Source organism: Phacochoerus africanus, chromosome 3 (genome assembly GCF_016906955.1).
Source record: "Phacochoerus africanus isolate WHEZ1 chromosome 3, ROS_Pafr_v1, whole genome shotgun sequence".
Classification (NCBI taxonomy): domain Eukaryota; kingdom Metazoa; phylum Chordata; class Mammalia; order Artiodactyla; family Suidae; genus Phacochoerus; species Phacochoerus africanus.
The window spans coordinates 82131284-82149718 of record NC_062546.1 but is presented as its reverse complement, the minus strand read 5'-3'; the positions used below and the strand labels follow the sequence as shown (position 1 = coordinate 82149718).

The following is an 18435-nucleotide window of genomic DNA, read 5'->3' as shown; positions in this document are numbered from 1 at the left end:
GAGCTTGTAAGGGCCGCTGTGTCTAGTAAACTGGTGGCAGATTTCTTCGTGTAATTTCCTTCGTTGCTAGCCTGTGGTCAGCCCTTAGTAAGGGCACAACCTTCTCTTGGCTGCACGGTGGGGAATGAGGGAGAGGTGGGTCCTCCCTGGGGCTGCAGTGCACCCATGAAGCTTATTTGCCTGTATCCAAGCACACCTCCCTCTCCGACCCTGACTTTGGAGGTGGGCTGGCTCTCTTTCTTTTTGGTAATAGTTGTATTTGAGGTATATTTGCTTACAGCCATCCTAATGGGTGGACTGTTGGTATTTCCCTCATGGCCAATGATGTCGAGCATCTTTTCATACACTTTGCTTTTTTAAATTAAGAGAACTGACACATTTCCTTGCCAAAGTGCTTTGATCGCATTTTTGAAAGGTGGAAGCCAGATTGCATTGTGAGGTGGAATGAATGGGAAGGGAGGAAGCGAAGGCTATTCTTTGAGGAAGCTCAGGAATAGAGGAAATGCACATTACAGGGAGTAGTGGCTGTGATCCACCGGGGAGCTTAACTCATTGCAAACAGACAATGCCAATGTCTTTCTGGAGGAGGTCATGGCCCTGGACTGTTCTGATTCTGATTGGTAACCAGGCTTTCTCAGATATACTGTGTAGCCCTTTTTGTGCCTTAACAGATCTACTTTGGCGAAGGATCCCCCTGTTAGGAGATCTGGAGGCAGGCTAATTTGCAGCCTGATTGGCAACATTTTGATCACTATTGTTTTGTAGCCTCTTGATTAATATCATGGTCATTCCTGATGATTATCATTAAGTCTTTTTATGGCAAACACCCACTGGTGTGGATTGCTGTCCTTTTATTGTCCTATTACCGTGGCAGTTGGGGGGGGGTGTCTCCCTAATGATGATTTTGAAAAGCCTTTTTAAATTTGTTCTTTCTAGTAGGAATTGCAGAGACTTAACTCTGTGTGTGTGCTGATATAGTCGGTGTTATTTCAAACGGGTTCCATTGGCGAAAGGAATGTTTCTGGCAGTTCTGTAGTCACTTAAAATCTGGGCCTTCCCTAGAACTGGGTTCTGAATTTGTCTCTGAGCTGGGGGTAATTTAACCATGGCTGGGTTTCTTGACTATCTTTTTGCCTCTTGAATGCACCACCTCAAGTGGTCCTGACTTCCCCCAAGATCAAGGCAGAGAAGCACTGGGTCCTTACTCAGTTCTTGGGCTAATCTTTCCTTTGCTTAAACTTTGCAGCCTTGAGCAGCTACTTCAGAGGTTTCACTGAGGAGGCAGAGCGGGGCTTCCTGTCTGAAAGCTGACAGGTAATTCCTGTCTATATTTGGGGCTCTTTCCTAAAATAGCAAAAGAAAGTAATTACTAGAGACTGTCTTTCTTGGTACAGCATCTCGTTTACTTGCTCTGGGAAAATCCCTTCAGGCCTGCGGTGACATGGGCTCACTGGTTTGTATTATTGAAAAGGAAGTGCAGTCATTTCCTGAGGAACCATGGACGGTGCTGGTTAGAGGTATGGTGGCTAAAGCAGCAGCCGCTTGAGGGTGGGAGCCCTGGCTTGTTCCCTATTGGGCCTCCAGGACCTGATGGTGCCAAGTAGAAGGAGCTGCAGGCAAGTGCCTTTCAGCCAGCCTGCATGATGGTGAAGCTGAAGAAAGTGTCACAATGCCTGCATAACAAGCTCTTTCAGTCAACAGGTATTTTATTGTGCCCCTGGGGCCAGCATCTTTCTCTGGGAACATATGCGGAGGAGTCCTTAAAGGATGTCATTGATCCCACACAGAAACTGCTAAACATTCCATGGAGACAGACAAGTGTTTTACAACTTTAGTCTGAGAAGGAGCAGTGGGACGAGGTCTGAGGCAAGTGGGAGTGGAGCTGGGGTGGGGGCGACAGGCTTGGTTTGGATTATTCGTGTGATATGGGGAGGGACAGTCAGGTGGTAGGAGTGGGGGCAGCTTGAGTGAAGACAGGGAGACCCTAAAGGGCTCTGGGGACAGGGAAATAACAGACCAGTGGGTATGGAGGTGCGATGGGCAACGGGAACTTATGTGATAAAGTGGGGATAGAGGGGGTTCTTGCTACACTGCATTGTCAGTGCAGTGGCAGCATGGTGACTGCGTTTGTCTGCCCGCATCCAGGGCTCTCAGACTTGATCAGGCATCAAAACTGCCTGGACAGTGGCTTGAAGCACCAGTTGCTGGATGCCTCTCCCCACCCCCATTTCCTCGCCTCCAGTTGCTGATTCATTAGGTCTAGAGTGGAGTCTGAGAATTTGCATTTTTGCACTGATGCTCTTGCTGCTGGGGAGTTAGAGACCACACTTGGAGAATCTCTGGCCTAGAATTCAAGCAGTTGGTAACCTCTTCCTCAAAAGGGCCAAGAGTGAATGTGGTAGGCTTTTGAGCTATGTGGTATTTCAGTCACATACTCTTTTGTTGCTTTTCATAACCTTTTAAGAATGTATGGACCATTCTTGGCCATAAAGAAACAGGCTGGCAGGGAGGAGGGATGGCTTAGGGAAGGTAGGTCATGGTTTACTGATTCCTGGGTTGGCTCTCCCTAGATTCTTCCTTCTCTTGCAGGTAGCTCTGGATGACCATTGCCAAGTTTAATCTCCTTGTGCTTTTGTTTTTTCCACTGTAATACAGACATAATATCAATAGTTCTTACCACATAGGACTGATATAAGAATTCAATGACCTAAGGCATAAGAAGCATCTCTCCCAGTGCCTGGGACATACCTAGAATTTATTCCTCATTTATTTTTGGTATCAGTAGTGGTACTTCTAGTTATCGATGACTCTCTGGCTAGGTGAGAAAAAGAACGAGAGAGGAAGACCAGCACAGATCCACTGCATTGTAAATGCTGAAAGTTAATTGCCTTTGAATCTCGTCATTGTTTCTTCTCAGGCTGCTTTGGAAGAAGAATCCTTTGGCCTGCAATATAGGCGCACTCTGAATACATTCTGGGCTAGCCCCGGCTAGGAGGTCATGCTTAGCTTTGCTTTGAGGTTCCATTTGTGAACTGGCTGGTTCTTGGGCCCAGGACTCTGTGAAGGGGTGGATGTCTTGGCCTACATTTAACCCATTTGCAACCTGTGCTTCAGCACCACTTGTTGGGAAGTCTTGATTTAAGACCATGGCCCAGCCTGTGCTGGTACCAGGTTGGATCTGGCTGCATTCATATTGAAACCATACCTTTTAAACTCTCATTTCACCCCATGGGGTGAATGAAAATGAGAAGCACTGAAAAGCAGGCTGTGGTATGCCCTACATGTCCTGTGCAGAAGTGTACAAGTGAGTAGTCAGCACAGCTTTCACTCATGGTGGCTGGAAGGGAAAGGCGGCTGGGTACCCTGGCACAGCCTCTCTGTGCTGGTGCTGGGGGAGAGGCTGCCTGATGGCCCGAGACGTTCACCTTGGCTCTGGCTGCTGCTAATGAAAGTTCGCTGTGCTTAAGTAATGTGGGGGATCTCTCCCCTTTCCTTGTCTGATGAACCCCTGGGGGCATCCACTCTCTGGCTCACCTTTTCAGCTGCAGGCTCTAAGCCTTGCAGGAGCACATAATAATGACTTTGTAAGCTCAAGTTTCAGAGGCACAAAAGTGCCTGGTGGTGATGCAACTCCACCCTCCACTTGGGTTTGTGCTGACATTCCCCGATATATCCTTCCATCTCCTCCCCACCTTGCAAAACAAGCTTCCTGTTTTGAACTCGGTCCAGGCTGGAGCAGCCCTGCTACACCTGTGAACACACTCAGACATGCGTTTTCCCCCACTCTGTATTTGTACAGCTTTTTGCCACCCAGCCAGATTTCCCCTCTCAGCTTACAGATCCTGAGTCACACAGGAGATATGGAACAGGCAAGTTAAGAAAAAAAGGAAATTCACATCCTAAGATATTTGAGTGAAAACACGATTCTGGTTTATTTCACTGCATTTTGCCACGATGGCTCTGCTAACTTCCCCCTTCTTCACAGCAGGATGGAAACGAGGAAAGGAAATCGGCTGACGCAGGAGCCCGAGTGAGACGAAGAAACCCACAAGCCCAGCCTACACCATGAACTTGTGTCTCCCGTCTACGCTTTAAGAGACCAGGGCAGGTGAAGTTGCCAGAGAGCAATGGCTGTCTTTACTCCGTGGAAGCTGTCCTCGCAGAAGCTGGGATTTTTCCTAGTGACTTTTGGCTTTATTTGGGGAATGATGCTCCTGCATTTTACCATCCAGCAGCGAACTCAGCCCGAGAGTAGCTCCGTGCTGCGGGAGCAGATCCTGGACCTCAGCAAGAGGTACATCAAGGCGCTGGCAGAAGAAAACAGGAACGTGGTGGATGGCCCCTATGCGGGGGTCATGACTGCTTACGGTAAGCACCTCGCCTCGGGGGCATCTCCCCTGAGGGGGCTTTGCCTCGAAAGGGCCCCAGAGGCTCTCAGACTTGGTCACAGATTGAGTTGTCTATCCCTCGCCACTGCTTTCATGGCAATAAATTGCACACAGAGGAACACTTTTAGAAAGTTAAAGCATCACCCTTTGGGAGATGCTGACCTCTCGTACACACTGATGCTTAGCTCCAGGAGCAGCGGGGCTGAGCGGCACTGGATTGGTTGTCATTGCAGCTGGCTCCTCTGCCCTCCCCCTCTCCCTACCCCTGCCCCCGGACACATTGCTGTGTCGCATGATGTCATCTGGGAGGATGATCAGAGAATGAAGAAAAATATTCTCATTACTGTTCCCTAAACAAAACTTAATTAGGACTGGTGAGGGTGAAGTAAGGAGGGTGGGGAGGAATGTTCTAGAGATGCCAAGAAACTCAGAGCCAGTGTGTGCCTCTCTCAGGCCAGCATGCAGGACATCAGGGCTTACATGCTGGCTAATAGCTTTAACCCTTGGCTTTCCTCAATTTACTGCTCCTCTTTCTTGCTCTTGTCTCTGATTGCCCTCACTTGGAAATAAATCTTTTTGTACTTGTTGCTTTTTTTGTCAGGTGCCCAAAATGCTTTTTGAAATGAGGTTGAGGGCAAAAATATGGAATATTACTTATTTTTCTTTCATCAGAGGTTATGCTTAATATAGAAAAAGTTGGAGGCTGTAGATAAGAAAATAGAAAACCAAAAAGTAAAAGGAAAATCACATATAAATCTACCACTCTGGGAAGTAACCACAGTGAACATTTCAGTGTATGTTTTGATTTTCTTTATATACACAATAAATATATAAATATATATGGACACAAAATACAAAAGCATAGGCACACAAATACAAAAAAATTGCAAATGAAATTGGTATCTAACTGTGTTTTGGAGGATCCATGTCCTCCTTTGATCACCAAGAATGGGAGTGGACTTGATACACAGAAGATGACCTTTTGTTATTGTTCAGTGACAGTCTGGTCATTGAATGGAGACTTCAGTGGCCTCGGGGTTTGGGACCTGAGGTATAATAGAAAGAAGATACAGGAATGTGTTGGGTAAGGTGGGAAAGGTTGTGACCCAGTCAAGGACTCTGATGTGTATAAAGTTCAAATGAAAGTTCTTGTAAATGGGCAGCAACTGGTTGAAGCTTGTGTTCTGACACAGAAAATCATGCACAATTTCATGTCTATATTTTTTGTTTTTGAAAGGCTGCAGGAAACGGTAACTTTTTAATGTTATATATATATTTTTTTTGATAAGGAGGAAGCAGTTGCTTTTAATACACGATGTGGACATTCTTTTTCGGTTCCTACTATTTGCGTGATCACACAATCTGCTTTTAAACTACTCCTTCAAGATTAGGCAGTGTCCGTAGGCATTCACTTTTAATATGTCTAAATAGGAGTTTCTTTATGGCACAGCGGGTTAAAGATCCAGTATTGTCACTGCAGCAGTTCAGGTTGTTGCTATGGCACAGGTTTGATTCCTCGCCCAGGAATTTCCACATCCTGTGGGCTCGACCCCTCACAAAATATGTCTAAATAAAATGTCACCTTCTTTGATCTTATGGATCAAAAAATGAGAGTTGAGAGCCGACACTGAAAAACAACTAGGTAGTTTTGCAGAGGGTGCATATTACATTACTCATTGGCTTAGACCTTCTGTAATATTTCCCAAATATTATAGATAAACCACCAGAAAAATATAAATAAAGCAAATTGTCACCATCCATGGTACCAGTGTGTTACAAGTAGATGTCACAAGTAAAACAGCTGTTTTCAAGTTTCTAGTTCAGCACATTCCATGTTACACATTTGAAGGAAAAGGGGTCTAGTCCAGTAGTAATTTCCTCCTTATGTTCAACTTGGTCTCTCTCAAGCTTTTCCCATGGGAAGAAAGAAGCCACGTGAATGGTAAATTTATAGACTATTTTTTCTAGTTGTCTGGATCAGTGTTATTTCTCATCTCCTGTTAAGCATCTCACAGGGTGGGTGTCCTCCACACTCTGAAGAGCAATGATCTTGTCTTAGCTTTTCAACCTCACCAAGACAGTGTGTTTTTCAGAAAGTTACCGAAACCCCCAGTTACCAAGTTATTGTCTGTTAGAATGTCAGCCACCTTAAATGCTTATAATCGTAGGGCTTTGGAGCTCAGAGAAATTGCAGACATTTATTTCAGCTTCCTCTCTTCACAGATGAACCTTAGCCAAATCATTCTTTTTCTTAAAAACAACAAAGAAACCACCAAATGGCCCCATCGGCAAATCTAAGCTATCTTTCATTTTCGTCTAACCAATGCGACATGCCAATCAAAGGGGTCTTGGGGGCTGAGATTCGGGAGTTGAATTGGCCTGTGCATATGTGCTTGAGGTTTGGCCATCATTATGTGGTTAAATCTCACAGAGACAGAGGTCCTCACCTCATCACTCTTGTCGTTTGGGGCCGGATGAGTCTCTGTGTTGGGGATTGTTTGTGCCTTGTAGGATGTTTAGCAGCATCTCTGGTATCTCTACCCACTGGAGGCCAGGCTAAGTGTTTCCAGGCTAAGGGGGTCAAAATTTCCCCCCTCCCCACCTTGGGAAACCACTGTACTAAGAGTAGAAAAAGCAAATCCCATCTAACAGCATCTTATGCAAGTTCTCAAGCAGATAAGTGGATTTTATTATTTAAAAATTTGACATTCTACTTTTCAACCTGGTTCTCAGTTTCGGGCACCAACAACTGGGGTTGAGCCAGATGGTCTAGTCAGGACCAGTCCCAGAAAGCTAGAGAACCACAGTGACAATGGGAGCTTCCCATGGACTCCATCAGGAGCAGGGTTGCAGGCATGTCAACAGCTGGGCAGCTCTGGGGATTGACGTCAGGTGTCAGATGAGCTACAAAGACTGCAGGAGAGTCTGTGGTCTGTCTGAGCTGGCGGAGTAGAGTAAGGATGCGTGAGCCTTTGGTTTGCCATCTCTTTTTCTGCCCCAAATGCAGGCTGTGTACAGAGCACTGCCCAGATGTCCACTCTGTAAGAGTGAAGAGCTGACCCCCTGTGGCTGGAATCTGTGTCTGGTTTGAACGAATTGCCTTAATAGAACTCCTTCCACCCCCCAAAAAAACCCTTCCTTCTCCCACCCCCATATTGATATATTCAGAGGCTCTTAATGTGCTATAAATGTGTCTTCAGTAGCTGTGGCAGGTGTTTGAAGATCATAGTACCTGATTTTTAGATTATTGCTGATTTTTAGGTTATAACTGATTTATTAAAACTCCTGTCTTCAGATGCAAGAGCAGAAGTGTTCAGAAAACCATGACCTGCGGGTCACTTTTAGAGCCCCTCCTGCCTCTGTAAATAAAGTTTTTTGAAACACAAACACTGCTATTTGTTTACAACAACTGTAATAACAGAGGAACATGATAATACCAGTATTTATTTCTCAGAACATCTAGAGCATGCTGAATCCATTTTTCAGTTAACTTTGAAACACTCATCTGATCATGTCCCTCTTTGATTCAATAATTTCCCAGGGCACCCGTGGCCTTGACCCAGATCCTTCTGTTTTCATATGGAAAGGGTTTGGAACCCAGTGCCCCACTGTTTATGCCTTGTCTGTGGCCGCTTTTGCACTCAAATCGCAGAGCTGAGTAGTTGCCACAGGGAATGCAAAGCCTAAGATGTTTACTATCTGGTCCTGGGCCAGAACTGTTGTCAGTCCTTGATCTCCATAGGCCCTGGTCAGTCCTTGTATCTCTGGGACTTTGTTTGGGGTTCCAAGACCCTTTCATTTCTGCCTTTGGATCCTCTCCTGACATCTTCATAAGGAGCACCTCCCAAAGGCAGGATTCTCCAGCCTCTGGAAAGGCTGCTTCTAGCAGCAGGTGGGGGGTGTCGTGCAGGAGCAGAGGTTTTGGAGCCAGCAGGTCCTGGCTGCGCAGTCTGGGTCCTGGAGACACATGCTCCTTTCAGAGGGGAGACCCAGGCCTCATCTCCCCAGATGAGTGTGACGCACTAAGGAGCTGCCACCTGTCAGGTTCCTGAAACATGGGGGCTGTTGGTGGTTAATTTGATTAGTCCTCAGACAGCAGTAGAAGAGTTTTCCAGCATATCTTTGATCCTCGTTCTGGTGATTTGAAGAGAGACTTGTGACTTTCTTTTGGGATGTGGTCATTCAGAGGAGTGCCCGGCAGTTGTCCCAGGCAGCCCGTGTTAAAGAGTCAGGGCCTTCACTCCTGGGGTGTGGAGGGTGTTTCTGGGGTCACTGTGGAGAAGAGCATGGAGCCAGAGCCTTCCCCAGTACCCACTCCACTGCATCCCCCAGGCCCGCACGGCAGGGCCATGCCTGTCCTTGATTTCCCAGGAATTGTGTCATGAATGATGTCACTGGCCCCAGTCAATGCCAGGCTTGTTTCTGGGGTGAACTGATCTCTGTCTCCCGTGGCCTGATTCCAAATTCTGATCCCCAGTGATCACCTCTTATCTAACAGGCCAGGCCTGGCCGACTTACACTCTCCCAAGTAACAGAAATAGAAACCCAGGTGATGAGAAACTCCCCCCCCCACCCCACCCCCGGCCCTCCAGGGTCCATATATACCTTACTAACCCTGATCTTTCTCACCTGTTTATCCTCTGGGCGCTGGGACACAGTGCCCTGGACTGGTCATCAACTCAGGCTGAAGCAGCTATGAGCCCTTAGCTTCTCTGCCAACACCCCCACCCCAGTCCCTTTTCCCTGCTACCTGGTTGCCTTTGGCTTCCAGTCCATACACCTGTGCTGGCTTGCCTCCTGGCTTCTGGCTCCCTGGGCTCCTTGGGCCTAGATCAGCCCCTGGATTGGCTCTGATCTTTCAGCCGGGCGCTTTGGGAGCTGTCTCTGCCATAAGCTGGCGTCTCAGTGCTGCTGAGCTTTGTGTGCACAGCTGGGAAAAGACTGACAGGGTTCCTGCTCTCACGGAGGCTACACTCGTTTGTGGGGAGCAATAATAAACAAGAGGATGACAGATGGCAGTAAATTCCAGGAAGAAAAATGACACAGGGAGATGGGATTTTTTAAAAAGTACTTGAGGAGCTACTTTGGGCAAGACGAAGAAGGCCTCTTCCAGGAGGCATCTTTTAGCCCAGTGATACCAATAAGCTGCTGGGGTTGAGGGGTTGGGGACAGTTTGGGAGGTGGGAGCTCAGGGCAGAGCATGCCGGCAGGAGGCAGGTGTGTGTCAGGTCCTAAGGCACTCCAGGAGCAGAGCAGACACACCTGCAGCTGGAGCACTATTCACAGGGCAGTGGCAGGTGATGATGTGGAGGAAGCAGGCAGACAGCAGTGGGTACTGTGGCCCTGCAGGCTGTGGTCTCAGTGTGATGCGGGGAGGGGCTTGTGGGGGAACGGATGCTCTTAGGCGGGAGCCTAGCCGTGGTCCTGCCCGTCTGTCCACTGTCACCCCCACACGGGGAGAGGAGGTAAAGAGGAAGGAAGTTCTTTCTGTTTTCTTAAGGCCATGAGGATGGAGAGCCAAGGTGGGGCTTTTGGGTGCTGGCCAGGGGGCACTGGAGCCATTTCAGTTTTGGAATTCTGTGGCCCTTGTTGGCCTGGGGATGTCCATTTTCAGGATGGTAACACCATTTAGGGTTCTGTTCAAAAGCTGGTGTTGGGTGGGGGCGGCTTACTGTGTTGCTGGTATGATGGCCTCAGGCTGCTCTGGAAATGTAGCTCCTGCCTGTGTAGCAGACAAAGGTAATGCTCCAACAGTCAGACAAGAGCTTTTCCGTGTGTTTCATTCCACCTCTCCTATGCAAAAGAAGAAAAAAAATGTATGTTGAATTTCATTGGATAAGCCTGTGAAGTTTTCTTGCTTTTCTTTTTTTTTTTCTTTTTGCCTCTGTTCTTTCAAATCTGATCAAGGGACTGTTTTCTTGGAGGGCTGGGTGATGTGGAAAACCACCATTGCCAAAGCAGAAATTCTCTGCCCTTGAGGGGAAAGTACACTGTTTATGGAGTGAAACTGGTGGGGGAAAAGACAGTAGGGTGGTTTGGGGTGTCAGGAGGCCGTGGTTACTCTATGGTGGCTGGGGTGATTCAAGAAAGGGCTCTCTGCTTTCAAAAGCTTGGAATCTGAAATCAGGCTCTTTGGGGCTTTTCCAGGGATCCTGTGGTATAAGCTCCGCCCAGCAAGCATCCCCACCCCAACCTGACTACGTTCATGACAGCCCATTCTTAAGTCTGAGGAGGATCCTGGGAGTGTTAGAGACAGGAGTGCAGTCAGAACCTGGGTCTCTGGGAGGAAGTGGAGGCCCTTTCCTGTGCTCCCTTTGTCCTGGAGGCCCCCCCCCCTTTTTTTTTTCCACAGGGCACCACCTCTTCCTCTTGGATGGAGGAGGGAACACAGGTGTGAAGGGATTGGCCTCAGGCTCAGTGTCCCACCTCTGAAGGAGGTCTTTCCGCTTCCAGCAGTGCCATAACTGGTTGGACAGCGCTCAAGGCCACCCTGAAGAGCTGTCCACCTTTCTTGTGCCTGCCTGGAAGACCAGCTGTGAGGTGATGGCTGAGCATCTCCATGCCTCTGAGCCTCTGTGTTTGCTCTTTCCTCCACCTGCATGCCTTTACCCCAGCAGTCCCTCTCTCCTCCCCTTTCAGAAGCAGGGCCCCACCTCTGCTTCATTCTCATACTTCATGGCACTTAAACAACCTGTCATGACAAAGAGTCATGGTCTTTGTTTTCAACTCTCTCCCCTACTTAGAATGTAAGCCCCCAGAGAGCAGGGAGTTATGTCTCTTTTGTCCCTGCTGCACCCCAGGGCCTTAGCACATGCTTGGCACATGGTAGAAGTCATGAGTGAATAGCAGCAGGGTTGGCCCCACTCTGACTCCATGTGGTACAGTTACAGATGAAGCTAATTTGGAAATCATGGTAACTCGGTAAAGTTTTTAGTGAGACAGAAAACAAGAGATTCCCTCTGGACTTGGTGTCCAGGTGGCTCCAGGGAGCTATTATGCCCAACTTGACGTGGGAACAGTTGTTGATACTAGAAAGCAGATGGAACATGTTTATGTGTGGCTCCTCACTAGATGTGTGACCTTGAGCAAGTCGCTGATGTTTTAAAAGCCTGCCTCCTCTTTTGTAAAATAGAGGGTATAATACCACTTAACTCATGGGCTGGTTCTCAGGATGGCATGTGGCCAAGCTTACCAGAGCACTTAGATTAGTAAAGAACATTCATTCTTATAAGTTATCGCTAACCCTGGCCTACATGTACCTGCAGGTGTTACCATCCAACCAGGATTGTCCATGTAGACCTGACATTTTTTATTCATTTGAACACAGGACTTTAGGAAGCTGTTTATGCAGCTCTCCTTGGGGTTTACAGGTGACGGGGCCCTACCAGACGGGAGAGGAAGTAAGCTGTGCTCTGGAGGAAGACAGTCTTGCCACGCCATCCTAGACAAGATGGGCAAGGCTTGTCCACCAGCATCACCGAGGTTGCGCTGACACTGGGCCCAGTGTTAAGACCTGTGGCTCTGGACTCTAGGCAGATGCTCTTTGACTCTTCTCTGAGGTCCCTTTCTAAAAGTTATCGCCACAGAGTGACTTTGGTGTCTTAGACACAGAACTCGTGATTGTCATTGTCTTGATCAAAAGATAAAGCTTTCCTTTGTGGGTGTGAGATAATCAGGGTATGGCCAAGATCACCTTGTCTTGGAAGTGGGCACCGTCGGGCAGGGCACTGTTGCTGGTGAGGGTGGTGAGTTGGGAGGGCTGTGCCATTGCTGCCCTTTCCCACAGGGAAGATGGCCTGGAGTCAGGGGGACTTTGAGTAACAGTGGACTTGACCTTTCAGAGCCTGAGTCCTTTTCTGTACAAAGGGCTAATTTGTTTGACTTCTGTTCCATGCAGTTGGCCAAGTGTCAGGAAAATTGAGAGAACATCCCAAGAACACCATTCTGGAGGTTTACAGATTCTGTAAAGCACTTATATTGTTCATAGGCTTATATATGATCTCGTCCCAGATTCTGCTGCCTAGAAGTTCTTGAAATACTATTGACTCTCCCCACCACACCACAGGAAGAGCATTCACTTGTAGGTCCAAGTTCAGGTCAAAGCTTAATTCTGTATAGCTAACCCAGGAGAGCATGACAGTCAGTGAGACTGAGCTTTTGAGCTGCTCTTTCCCTGGGAGGTGGTAGTTTGCTTTGTGACCTGGTCCTGCTGCCTGTGACAGCTGCACGGTGAAAGGCACATTTAGGAGTTCAGCTGCAGGAAAGAGGTGTCCAGTGTGTGACTCGAAGGACTCAGATGAGATGAGGCAATGAGGGTCAATGATGACGATGCTTCTTGGATGGGAGGTGTCTTCTTACTGAATGTGGGGGTTCCTGTGGCCAGTATCCTTGAGTCCTAAGGGTAGAATACACTGTACTATATGCATCTGCAAATTGCATTTCATGCCTTTGTGATTGTCAGCATAATGTGAACTTTGATAGAAAATTCAGAGCATCTGAAACGTGAGGCTTTGGAAAGCCTGGGACCCTCTAGACACTTTTCCTGGGTCAGCTTCTTTTTTTTTTCCCAATGAGAAAGGGGAGAAAAAAAATGCACTTTCAAGTCCAGCAGCCATTTTAGTCACTATTTCAATGCTGTTCAACCCAAGATAAAAGATAACTGTCCATAAAACGCAGTGGGGCAGAGATGATCCCAAACCCAACTTTGCATTCTGACAAATAAAGAAGAATAAGAAATGTACTACTCCTTACCTCCAAATCCAGATAAATTCGGTTTCTTGCCAGTCCTTTACTTAAACGCATGTAGATATGTGTGTATGCTCATTTTTAGAATATCGAATATTTTATAGAAAGCCTTTAAAACTCATCTTTGTTGTATTTTCTTATCTGTTATATTTGGGGGGGTTGCTTACCTGTGGCATATGGAAGTTCCCAAGCTTGGGGTCTAATCGAATCGAAGCCACAGTTCCTGGCCTACACCACGGCCACAGCAACACAGCTGCATCTGTGACCTACTCCACAGCAATGCCAGATCCTTAACCCTGTGAGCAGGACCAGGGAATGAACCTACATCCTCAAAGACACTAGTTGGGCCACAATGGAAACTCCATCTAGTAGATTTTTTAATGGCCTTACACTTTTCCTTTTTCATCCCATTCAATAAACATTTCTTGAGCTCCTGATGTCACTAGCTTGTGGAGATGAACAGAGATGAGAGGACAGATCTGTTCCCCACCCTCCCCGGGTTCCAGTCTAGCAATTCCATCTTGTGCATAGATGGACCTAATGTAATGTAACTTTTTTTGTTGGGTATTTGGGTAGTTCCCAGTTCTTATCTATAATAAATAACACTATTCTCTTTTATAACTTATACTGCTGTGAATGTCCTTGTACATAATGAATGGACTATATTTTGGTCGTAACTCTAGCCATATTAACTTCCTATGGAAAGGTCACTTTAAAATTAATTTAAAAACCTGTAACTGATGAAACTTGACATTCCTGGCAGTCAGTGGGAATGAGAGGTTGAGGTTAATTCTTTTTTCATTAGCACCTTCCTTTCTCATTAACGCCCTGTCTTTGTGGTTTCTCCAGAGCAGCAAGTGACAATGCGCCATGGTTCTGCTGTCTGTGCTCCACCCTCAGCCTCCAGGAAGAGGGATTTGCATTAGGAGCAAGCCCAGATGTAAATGATTTCTGACAGTTCTGACATTAGTCCTTGCTCATTGCATATTTGGTTCTCTGCCAGTGAATCGTGGCAGCCGATCCTTAAACATAGTTCTCCATAGTGGCTATGCCCAGAATTCTTGCCACTTGGGTTCTTTGGGTTTCAACCCAGTGACTTGACGATGGAGCCTGGGACCTCTGACTCCACAGCAGAGCTTGATGGGCAGTGGGTGGCAGAACAACTGCTTTGGAAGCCTGTCCCAGGGGAATGGGGTGGGGCCAGGATTGGTCTCAAGCACAGTCTTTCCGATAATCCCTCAGATATTGATTGACTTGATGATCTGGGCAATGAGGGCTTACCACCCAGGCTGATAATTTTAGCCAATAGACCTATAAGCTGGTAGATCTTTTTCCACCAGCAGGATGCCCTTTCTGCTGAGATCCTGGTCTCCTGGACTCTAGCTGAGGGGGAGAGCATCGCTGGCAGTGGTGTCTCCTTGGCTGTCCTACTCAAGGATGTGGCAGCATTTTTCAGCCCCTTCTTATCCTTAATGTCATGGCTTTCCAGGAATGAAAACTTACAGGTGCTGACAGACACCTGTTCTGAAATTCTGTTGATCTCACCCTTTATCAAAAAACTCCTGGCATGATAGAAGCGAAAGTTTACTTCCCCTGGAGGGATATTTTCAGTGTTTTCAACTACTTTGATCTCATCTCTATTATGTACAGTAAGTTTTAGGAATGCAGAATTGCAGTAGTAATGTTAGGATTAGATTTTTATTGCTGAGGCTTTGAAACACAAACACAATTTTAAAAGCCTGTTAGTAATTGGAAACTAATCCTGCTGAGGACACATTTTATGGCTATAATAACTGTAAAATACAGTGATAAATATTAAAATATTATACTAGTATTTGGAGGAATATTTTCACCTGCATTTCCTTATTAAACTCTCTAGAACTTATTTTTGGGTGTTCAGTCTTGTCAAATCTATGGGTTATCATTAAGACTAAAACACAGGAGTTCCCATCATGGCGTGGTGGAAACAAATGCGACTAGGAACCGTGAGGTTGCGGGTTTGATCCCTGGCCTTGATCAGTGGGTTGAGGATCTGGCGTTGCCGTGAGCTGTGGTGTAGGTCACAGACACAGCTCAGATCCTGTGTTGCTATAGCTGTGGTGTAGGCCAGCAGCTGCAGCTCTGCCTTGACCCTCTAGCCTGGGAACTTCCATATGACACAGGGGCGGCCCTAAAAAAAAAAAAAAAGACTAAAACATGTACAAAAATATTCTGGTATTAGTTTAAAATTGCAATATAACTCTTAAACATTTTTGCAGGTTCAGTTGTAAAATACAAAGGTGAAAAACAGTCTAATCACCTAGAAAGGTGTAGTTGATTTGGCTTTATTGTGGGAAGGCTGTAGTTCTTTTATTGGTTGGTTCACTCATTCGCTTATTCACTTAGGTAGCACACTTACTGATTAAAGTGTCAGGCACTGTGCCAGTTGGTAAAGATATGAAGATGAGCTTGGGATCATCTTTGCCCTGGTGTGTTTTATTGACATAGTATCTTGTGTTGGGTTGCTTTGAAGTAGTGACTCAAATAACTGCTTGTGTTGAAAATAAACTTTTTTTTTTTTTTTTTTCAGATTGGGAGGGAAGGCTTGCCTGCCCAGGTTAAGTATCTAGAGAAGCCAAGGTTTTTGTGATCGCCTAGTTTTCATTTTAAGGGAGACGATACTTCATTGATTTTAGTATTGGGGTTGCTCACAGAACAGGCATCAGTGAGCCTAGAGGGTGGTTGGAATATGATTTAACAAAAACAAGTAGCAGAAGCCCAGAGGTTAATTCCTGTTAAGTATGTTGAGAAGTAGCAGGTCAGAGATGGCTGCTGGCTGGCAGGCCCATAGTGGTCCTTAAGGGCCAGTGCAGCATGGTGGATAAGAGCTGTGGGGCCTGGAACCAGATTGTCTGGGTTTGGACAATGGATCTACAGTCACATGGGACAAAAAAGTTAACTGCTCTATACTGTGGTTTACTACCCCGTAAAATGGAGATAGGAATGACAACATGTTTCACATATTGTCTTGGCAGAATCGCATGAGTTCATCCATGTAAAGTGCTTAGGACAGGAGCTGACACATAAGACTCAGTAAATGGTAGTGGTGGTGGAAGGGCAGCAGCAGCAGCAACTGTAGCAATAGCAGCAGTAGTAGCATTAGGGCAGTTCTGGTGATGGTGAACATCAACATCCTTCTCATCCTCATGAATCCCTTTATTCACACTATGTCGCAGAGTCACAAAAGGTCCATCTCTGGTAGGTGAGGATCAACACGGGATAGTAGGTCACATTTATTAATTGATGAAATTCTGTATTTCAAGAATTGAGGAATAGTGTCCCTTAACTAAGGTGATGTGACAGCTTTGTATTCTACCTAGGGTGTGTGCCGTCACCAATAATTATGGGTGGAGGCACTCTGTCTAGTTGTCTTGTTGCCTTTTAGCAAAAAGGCAAAAGGTTGCAAAACATTATCAGCCCCTGTGTGATCTGCAGCCTGGCCAGGCTTCTTTTGGCTCCAGTTCCCTCATTGTACTTCCCAGAATGAACCTAATTCAGTGGTCCTCAAGTGGGGGTGGGGGGGCAGTTGTGCCTCCCTCTGCAAAGGACACTGGCAATGTCTAGAGACATTTCTGATTGTCACTTGGCGGGGAGGGGATTGCTACTGTCATTTAGTAGCTAGAGTCTGGGGATGTTGCTAAAACACCCTACACTGCTCAGGACAGCCCCCCACCCTGTTCCCCGACACGTACAGCCAAGAATTATCTGTCCCAAAGTGTCAATTGTGTTGAAGTTGAGAAACCTTGAATTAACTCAAACTAGAGGGTCAGGGACTCTGTGTCTGGGTAACTGCAATTTCTGGCAGTGATTAAATGCCATTTTTACACGTGGACTCCGTGGTTAGTGATACAGGCTCTGGAGATGGGGCCCTCTGGAAATAGGAGAGATTGATATTTATCTGAGGAGCAGTTTCTTTGCAGTGAAACTGGCCACCTCTGAGTGACCTCATTGCCCCATCTGCATGACTAGCCTCTGGCCATCTTCAGAGCTCTGGACAAGCAGTCAGCGCTTCAGACTTAGTGTCAGGGCAGAGCCAGTGGCTGCCCGTGGCTGCCCATGCCAGCTAATGACATGTCAGGGACAGGCTGTGAGTCATGCTAACTGTGGGACTACAGCCCCTGGAGGAGAATGATCTCATGACCTTCTGGATAAAGTGATAAAGCTGTGTATTACTCAGGGAGAGATTTCTCCAGGAAGGAGGAGAGCATTTTCCAAAGATTTTCTTTTTTATTTATCTATGTAACAGGCCCTTATGTAGCGCTTATTAAATGTGCTGGGCAGTGTTCAAAATATTTTCTCAAAATTAACTCATTAAGTTCTCATAACAAGCCCATAGAGATAGACTTACTCTTTTTCACTCTTTTACAAATAAGGATACAGGAATGGAGAGTGAGGACTTAAACTTAGGAAGATTGGCTCTTTTTTTTTTTTTTTTTTTTTTTTGCTTTATAGGGCTGCACCCTCAGCATATGGAAGTTCCCAGGCTAGGGGTCAAATTAGAGCTGTAGCTACCAAGCTATGCCACAGCCACAGCAACTTGGGATCCAAGCCGTGTCTGTGACCTATATATCATAGCTCACGGCAACGCCGGGTCCTTAACCCACTGAGAGAGCCCAGTGATGGAACCTGCATTCGTTAACCAGTGAGCCATGATGGACACTCTGAAGCTTGGCTCTTAATCACTCTGCTGTGGATGAACGTTGCCGAATTTCATACTTGGTTTCTTTTTTCTACTCTGGCTCTTGACTTCTGGTCCCAGTGAGGTGTCAGGGAATTAGGCAGACCTGAGTCAAGTCCAGGGTCTGAAATTTTTGATCTTCGTAACTCTAAGCATATTGCTTCCCGTCTGTGAACCTCAGTTTTCTCATCTGCAAAACGAAGTCATAGCTACCTCACAGAATGTAAAGATAAAAGGGATTCCTTATAAATATGCATGGCATGTAATAGGGAATTCATGAACCTCGAGTTCCCTCCAACCTTCTTTGTTATATTTTCAGCCTGTTGTTCTAATGTCATGGCCAGCTCATTTTGCTAACTACCTGTGGGTAAGGAAGACACTGAGGAGCAGAAAATAGACCTGGTCAGATATTTGCAAGAATGAGTGAAGATACAAACTGTAAACTATGATGTTTGGTGTGGGGGGAGTGGTGGAGAGATTGAGATGATGCACATAGAACCAGATTCTCAGGATAAAGACGTGGGCTCTGTTTCTGTTTGTAGATTTTAGTCAGCTCCAGTGATGCTGTCTGTAAACCACTAAGAA

General features: G+C 46.4%; 1 protein-coding gene across 6 annotated transcripts in view; it reads left to right on the top strand.

Moving 5' to 3' along the window:
• Window positions 1-18435, top strand: part of MGAT5 (alpha-1,6-mannosylglycoprotein 6-beta-N-acetylglucosaminyltransferase) — a 364486-nt gene that overhangs the window by 146993 nt on the left and 199058 nt on the right. For 2 of the 6 annotated variants that reach the window (XM_047772070.1, XM_047772068.1), the window contains exon 2: window positions 3989-4368. In XM_047772070.1, coding sequence (XP_047628026.1) covers window positions 4128-4368 — 241 coding nt within the window. In that variant the 5' untranslated portion in view covers window positions 3989-4127. Of the gene's footprint in view, window positions 1-1113; window positions 1315-3985; window positions 4369-18435 lie in introns of those variants that run through there. The other 4 variants (XM_047772067.1, XM_047772073.1, XM_047772072.1 and 1 more) reach the window with 3 other exon arrangements.